Raw genomic sequence first — 8,157 nt, 5'->3', positions numbered from 1 at the left:
GTCATCAATTAAAAAAAGTATTATTACTTTTAACTCGCGCCAGAAATTATTTATATTTGGTAGCAAAAAAAGTATATAAAATTTGTATATAACATACACAATGTATATATAAATATATAAAAATTATATATTTTTTCGGCTGTTATTTTGACCGCGGCTATACAATGTCATTTTCCAAAAAAAAAAAAAACTTTGTAATTTTGAAAAGAAAAAAGGAAAAAATGGAAATTCTTGAAATTCTCCTACAGGAGGAGGACCTTTAGCCTTTGCTTTTTCCCAAACCATTCTCTTCAACTCTTTAAATAGCCCCACCTTTCATAACTCTCTTTTCTACATCTCATTCCTCTGTATTCCATAGATCCCTCCACTCTTTTTAACTCTCAACTTAAACCCCTAAATTCAAGTTGAGATTAAAGCTAATAGGAATTCAAGAAAAATAAATGGTGGGTTCTTCTTTCTTTCTCTTTTTCTCTTTAACCCTATTTTTTTGCCTTTCAATATATTCATCACTCTGTTTTTGTGTTGCAGGAAACAGAGAGCCAAACCCAATTAAGCACTTGGGATGGCTATGTTGATTGGAAAAATAGACCTGCTCTCACTAAGAAACATGGTGGTTTACTTCCTGCCTCCTTTGTCTTAGGTAAAAATCATTTTCATATGCCTAAACTCCTTATTTTCTGGAAATTTTATATGGGGTTTTTGAGAAAGAGATATTCCTTCATTCTTGCATGTTTGAAATGAGTAGAGCTTTGGAGCAACAGTCAAATTGTTTTAGGTTCGAGCCATAGAATCATACCCTGATGCCTGCATCAGGGTAGGCTGCTTACGTCACACCTTTTGGGATGCGACCTTTCCGGCCTGGGATGACTTATGCATCTGACTATCCTTTTTTATCTTTTATTGCATGTTTGGTTTTTTGATTTGTGAATTTTCTTGAAATGCAAAATTACAGTTGTGGAGGTGCTGGAGAACTTAGCATATCTGGCAAATGCAAGCAATTTGGTGCTCTACTTGTCCGAATATATGCATTTTTCACCGTCAAAATCAGCAAATTCTGTGACCAATTTTATGGGCACAGCATTTCTGCTGGCACTACTTGGTGGATTCTTATCTGATGCTTTCTGCACAACTTATTGCATCTATTTGATCAGTGCAGTCATTGAATTTCTGGTAAATTTTCATTTCTTTTTCCCATTATGTTTTTTCCCCTTAATCTATATATGTGTTTATCACCGTTCTACTCTTCTTTGTATGTGCTGATCGTGTAAAAAAAATATTTACATATTTAACTAATCTGTGAGGTGAAATGATTTATGTAACACACCTAAAACTAATACTACTATCGTATAAAAATATTGTTATTTATAACCGACTGAACTGTAGGCACGTGGATTTTAATTTGGTGAGGCGTAAAATGAGCAGAAACTATGGCATTTTTTGGCCAATATTGAATTAAAGATAGTTGGGAAATGTGATCAAAGGCAGTAACGTAGCCACACTTTTTCTGCACCCATTCACTCTCTTTTGTCTTGTTGTATTATATTTTTTCAGAATCTTCCTTTTCTTGTATTATTAATTTATTTTCATTTTTTAACTAATTGAACCGTTATAAATGATAGTAGTCGTACTTTCACAAGAAAAAAGGGAAAAAGTCAAATTACTTTTGAAGCAAAGAATGACTATCTGTGTCTTTTTACTCTTATTTTGTTCTTTCACAATACTCCCTCTTCTATTACTTCCACCTAATTCTTTTTTGTTGAGTGAATTTTCATACAATAAAGATTTGCATAGTGCAATAGTTTTTTTTTCTCACTCGATGTCTGGTCGTATTATGAAGTTCTGACTAATCGAGTTCGTGCCACATAAGACCCATTAAAGAAGAAGCGCTGTCTATCAAAAATAATTCTTTCTCATACTCAAACCAGATGCGTATCTAGGTTAAGAGATGTGGGTTCACGTGAACTCATGCTCCTTTCCCTAAACAATATATAACAATGTTATATTTTTTCAAAATTATTTAAATATGTGTGCGTGCACCCATACTCAAAAGCTCCTATGGTGCAATTATTATTGGGTGCACGACACGGAGAGAGTGTGTGTGTATATATATATATATATATATATGTGTGTGTGTGTGTGTAAAAATCACTAATATTTCCAAAAGAATATAATTTTGAACCTCTAATTTCGAAAGTATATGGGTTCATGATAAAAGACAAAAGTCAAATCCGTCAATATAAATTCTAGATCTACCTTTTCACAAAACCTCTTGAAATCTTCGATCCGCCTCTGACTCAAACCCGAGCATAATGAGATAGTCTATACTACTCTTATTAAGAATGGCATCCTAAAAATAGTGAATGATCAGTTTTAAAATTGCAATAGGGCAAGCAACTTGCAATTTGAGCAAGTTGATCGATTCCAGCGATAAAAGTTTTGTTAGTATGACTAAAAAGATACATAGGAATTGGTTGCTTTTTTTCTTTTTATCTTCTCTGTCTGCTTCTTTTTCTTTTTCCTCATAGTCCCATCCATCAAACTTATTAACGAAGAAATTAGGAAAATTAATATTGACCCCATAATATAATGGAGCTTAGCTTTTCCTTTGTCATTCTTATTCTTTAAAAAAAATTCCAAAAGAAATCCCATGAGGCATGACTTAGAAAAGAAACTACTTGATATGATTCGATTTGGTGAATTAAAGTTTGTGGCATCGTGGAAAACACAGTTTATAGCATGAAAAGAATTGATAATTTTTGTCAAATTAGAATTGATAATTTTTAGATACAATATTAGTGGAAGGATCCCCCCCCCTCCCCCCCAGATCTCGCCACATCATTCATGCAGCGTATTTAGTTAGAGTGTTGCAATTTCCAGGGACCCATACCCAAAATAAGCCTTTTTTCACATCAAAACATACACTCACACAAACCTTTTTTCGTTTGTATTTAAGTACTTTTTTATCCCGCACTTTACGTTGGTCACTGTGTATATATTGTGACAGTGGGCTAAGAAAAATATTTACAAGTAGTCTTTTTTTCTTGATTGGATATGAATTATGATGGCCTATGAATAGTGGGGAGGCGAAGATAGGAGAATTAGTATATTAATAAAATTGCAATATTCTTTTGCCGAAATTATAAGATGTAAATTTCAACCACACTTAATGTGAATTCGTCGGATGTTTTTACACCTACGGAACAATCTTTATCAATAATTTACGCTACCTTGCGGGAGTTTGGTAGATTCGGATTTAAGATTTAAACTCTATGAGCTCAACCTTCATAGCTTTTATAGCGTTAAACCCACTATTCAGACCTACCATTTATTATATCTTTAATGTATTTTTACATATGAATTTATACTTTGCGTCAAAAGTATTGGGTTCAGATAAACCCGGTGATGGAACGCTACATCAGCCCCTGGAGCTTGGGATAAGGATTTGTTGGAATTAAATGAGGGGGCAATTAGGAAAAAGACGAAAAACATATAAATACAACATCTAAAATTTCCATTGGAAAAGCAATGTAACAATATTGCTTGTTAGCATTTAAGTTGTTTGTCTAAGGGTACACGACGAGTGTTTGCCTCAAACTGTCAAACCAGTAATTAGTAGCGTCTCATCAGCCATGGCAGATGCTTCATTTCCTGTATAAAGGTACACGACGAGTCTTTTGAAGTTACCGGGGTAGGTCCATCTCTGTACATTCGAGAAGTTGAAACTCTTGGCAGGCGGATCTAGGATTTAAATTCTATAGGTTCAAATGTTAAAATTTTTAGCATTTAATTCATTATATTTTAAAGTTATGGGTTCACATCTACTCTTTGTTGCAATTGTAATAAATTTACACATAAATTTTGACTCTGCGATAAAAGTACTGGGTTCAGTTGAACCCGGTACCGAAGGGCTAGATTCGCCCCTGCATGTCATATTGGGATCTTAGGTTTTCACATTTGACGTTGTTCTTTTCTTCTTATCTAGACATGCGTACGTAGAATGTTGAGAGCAGGTTCAGTTGAATCCATCATTTTTACTATAAACCGTAAAAATGTGTTACCCCCCCCCCCTCCAGCATAATACTATGTCTTGAGCAAATACTTTCGAAGGATTCAGAACCTTGAATTCATTAAGTTTAAATTCTCGATTTTACCTCTTCGCATACACATTTCGCTAGATTTTATCTTTTTTTTTCCTTTCTTGTTCTGTTGTGTGACTTTTGGATTTGTTGCCGTCGTCCTATAACTTTGTTAACTCTGTTGCATTACCTGTGGTGTTGATGGTGGTAGGGCCACCCCAGGTTTTGGATTGACATGTCTTTCCTCTTTGGTGGCTTGTTTAGTGGCAATTAATACCCAATTTTGTTAAGTTGACTCTATGACGTGGATTGCAAGTACAAGAAATATCATAAAATAATCATTAATTTTTTCTTAAACAACTAAGCCCGTTTATTTTAGAAAAAAAGATTTTTCTAGACTGTGCTAAAAGATAAAATATACATAAAGAACAGGTTTTGTTTTTTCAAAATAGAAAGTTTAATTTTTGCATAAATGGTATGTCAAGTGGCATATAGCATTAGGGTTTTGCTTTTTATGGCTAGCCTATGGGAATATTAACTATAAGTGGTGATTAAAATACAGTAACATTTAGAAGGCTAATGCAACAGGTGTTTGGTTTTTAGTAATGTGGCAGTGCTATCTATTTCTTTAAATAGACATGAACTTTCCATTATGAGAGAATGCCCGCAGAAAATATTTTATATTCATTTGACAAAAGGGCAAATGCCACTACAGCAACTTATCAATGCTTGATTATACACCTATTAAAAGTAGAAATGTGTAATAGAATTAATTAGATTTGTTTTTTTAATGACCTTAGCCTATTTGTTTGGAGTGCTACAAATGATGAATATTAGCCCTATCTTTGGTAAATCCTACTAATTGTCTTCGTTGCATGCCATGTGAACATATTTTGGTCATTACTATATATATTTTTCTCATAAAACTCTTTTTCTTTTACTTTTTTTTATAGTGTTAATGAAAAAGATTCCACTGTTGCTAGGTACTTATTAAATAAATTTGATAGATTTAATTTGCATGGTTAGTTCCAGAATTTGGAATGTCAAAAGTGGACTTAAAGGAGGAGATTGTCTCTTTATTCCAGTGACAGCTAGAAGAAACTTTTTCTTCACTTTTAAATGTGTGAACTTTGAACTCTTTTAGGGTCATTCTTTCCCTAGTCCTACTTGAGTTTTCGCATTATTAACATTTAACAATCACTATCCTGCCCTGAATATTCCCACAAGAAAATTAAAAGTACAAGTAAGGTGAAGTTCAAGATGCACCACGATTACATCGCAACATTGCATATTATACTGCATGTAGTACTTAAGAGAGTCTTGTTTAGGGGCAGAACGTAAGCCTCTTTAACAATGATTTTTGTGAGGTAAATTGCTTATGTATTGGTCAATTAACCAAATCATGTTTAAAAAAGGATAGTCAGTGCACGAATCATCCCGCATTCACACAAGGTTTAGAGAAGGGCTGCACCCTAAGGGGTGTGATGTAGGCAGCCTACCCTGGTCCAAGCATCAGTGACTGATTTCAATTTTAAAAAAAAAAACATTGCATGTTATTTTAGCATCTTGACGAGAAAGCTAAAAGTTTTAAATTATAAAATGTAGAGGCATAATTCGTGCATCATTTCATTTTTCTTAACAAAGATTTGATTGATAATTTCTTAATATTTCCTGAAAACTTTGCTTCATAACAGGGGCTAGTAGTACTCACGATACAGGCTCGTTCTGCGTCGTTGAAGCCATCAACATGCGACCTACATGCAGCGCCCAGCGTGCCGTGTGAACAAGTTCATGGTACACAAGCTGCAATGTTGTTCATAGGGCTCTACCTAGTGGCATTAGGTGTAGGAGGTATAAAAGGATCGTTACCACCCCACGGTGCAGAACAGTTTGATGAAGCAACCCCACAAGGAAGAAAGCAAAGATCAACTTTCTTCAATTACTTTGTGTTCTGCCTCTCCTTTGGAGCTCTCATTGCTGTAACCTTCGTGGTTTGGGTGGAAGACAATAAGGGTTGGCAATGGGGATTTGGAATTTCCACTTTGGCCATATTTTTGTCGATCCCAGTCTTCCTCGCTGGTTCGCCATTCTATAGGAACAAGATACCTTGTGGAAGCCCTCTTACAACAATCAGCAAGGTATAGAGTTTCACAAAACCTCAATCTTTCATAATCTTTTTCATATTATATGCAGGGGCGGATGTAGCATTAAGATATCATAACATAAATTTATGTATAAATATCCACTACAATTACAACAAATAGTAGATATGAACTCATAACTTTAAAAATATAATATGTTCAATGTTAAAAACCTTAAGGTTGAATCCATAGAGCTCAAATTCTGAATCCGCCTCTGATATAGTAATACTCTTTGATTCATTTCTTTTTTAAGTGAATAAAATGATGATTTTTATGTGTAGGTTCTAATTGCGGCCTTGCTAAATTCTTGTGTATCAAGAAACTCAACTAGTGCGATAGCAAGTATGGCTTCAAGCCCTTCTCCTCCCATTCAGACCGGTAAGGAAGGTGGCCAAGTTTCAAAAAGCAAAGATGTAGAACCAATTGAGACTCCATCGACAAGTCTAAGCTTTCTTAATCGAGCTGTTTCAGACACACCCGCTTGTGGTGCACTAGATTGCTCAGTACAACAAGTAGAAGAAGTCAAGATTGTGATGAAAATCCTCCCGATTTTTGCCTGCACCATCATGCTCAACTGCTGCCTTGCTCAACTGTCTACATTCTCAGTTCAGCAAGCAGCTACAATGAACACAAAGGTCGGCTCTTTAAAAGTCCCACCGGCTTCACTCCCCATTTTCCCCGTTGTGTTCATGATGATCCTAGCACCAGTTTACGACCACTTCATCATCCCATTCGCTCGTAGAGTAACCAAAACAGAAATGGGCATATCTCACCTCCAACGCATTGGTATCGGATTGTTCCTCTCCATTGTAGCGATGGCAATCGCAGCTCTTGTTGAAATCAAGCGCAAAAGTGTAGTTACTGACTCAGGCCTCCTCGACTCTGCCAAGCCATTGCCCATAACTTTCTTCTGGATCGCGTTTCAGTACTTGTTTCTTGGATCAGCCGATCTTTTCGTTCTAGCAGGGCTACTTGAATTCTGCTTCTCAGAAGCGCCGGTTAGTATGAGATCATTGGCAACATCTCTATCATGGGCTTCTTTAGCCATAGGATATTACCTCAGCTCGGCAATAGTATCGATAGTAAATAGTGTGACAGGAAATTCAAAGCACAAACCATGGCTCTCTGGTGGAAATTTGAATCACTACCATTTGGAGAGGTTCTACTGGCTAATGTGTATACTCAGTACATTAAACTTCATGCACTACTTGTTCTGGGCTTCAAAATATAAGTATAGATCTGTAAGGTCAAGTAAGTAAACATGCAGTGTACACAAGTCAAATGTGTTGTTTTAATAACTCAAAAAGGAAGCTAAGATCTCAGCATTGCATTGCGAGTTAATTGAGAAGAAGATTCTCGCTACTCGTTGACCGTCTTGTTTATCTTTCAATGCCAGACTCAAGCAGTGGCAGAGCAGGAATTTTAACAAAGGATTCAAAAATGCAAGAAAGCGGAATTGAACCTGTGACTTAAAGCAACTTTTGAGCCATTTTTGCCGCTACACATATGTAAAGGGTATTCAACAATTTATAAATATATAATCAATTTTACTTTTATCGTATTTGCACAGTATAATTTTCTAACGAAAGCGTTTCACTACCTTATTATAGTATAAGTGAATCTATCATCTGTGTTTTTCTTTGTCTAACGAATGTGTTTCACATTTTCTAAAGTGTTACTGAGTTTTTCTTAATGCCGTTAACATGCGGACATCCCAAGTTGTAGACTTCTTATATTGTCGTTTGCACAAGTTTCGTACGTTCTCCCTTTCTACAGAATTTCATTTCAGTATTCCATTCCCCACAGAAAACACAAACATCTCTATCGTGTACGTGAAATGACGCATGAAATGATCAACTTTTGCAAGCAACAAAATTGTTAAGAGGTAGTTTTATTGAGAAACAAGTTACTCCAAAATTAATATAATATCAGGATTATAA

The 8,157-nt window shown here is 35.3% G+C and overlaps 1 protein-coding gene across 1 annotated transcript; it reads left to right on the top strand.

Moving 5' to 3' along the window:
• Positions 1–306: 306 nt before the first annotated feature.
• Positions 307–7,829, top strand: LOC107760526 (protein NRT1/ PTR FAMILY 4.6-like). Its single transcript, XM_016578587.2, has 5 exons — positions 307–443; positions 529–640; positions 953–1,170; positions 5,771–6,214; positions 6,499–7,829. Exons 1-5 carry the CDS (start codon positions 441–443, stop codon positions 7,474–7,476), a joined length of 1,755 nt encoding a protein of 584 aa, XP_016434073.1. The 5' UTR covers positions 307–440; the 3' UTR covers positions 7,477–7,829.
• Positions 7,830–8,157: the final 328 nt, after the last annotated feature.

The sequence above is a fragment of the Nicotiana tabacum genome, chromosome 20, assembly GCF_000715075.1.
Source record: "Nicotiana tabacum cultivar K326 chromosome 20, ASM71507v2, whole genome shotgun sequence".
Taxonomy (NCBI): Eukaryota; Viridiplantae; Streptophyta; class Magnoliopsida; order Solanales; family Solanaceae; genus Nicotiana; species Nicotiana tabacum.
This window is presented reverse-complemented; position numbering and strand designations above follow the sequence as displayed.

What these genes read in the sequence shown, in the direction of transcription:
- LOC107760526 (XM_016578587.2), top strand. An exon ending in TCCTGCCTCCTTTGTCTTAG is followed by an intron (nt 641 to 952) that starts GTAAAAATCATT and finishes GCAAAATTACAG; the next exon opens with TTGTGGAGGTGCTGGAGAAC. An exon ending in GTGCAGTCATTGAATTTCTG is followed by an intron (nt 1,171 to 5,770) that starts GTAAATTTTCAT and finishes GCTTCATAACAG; the next exon opens with GGGCTAGTAGTACTCACGAT.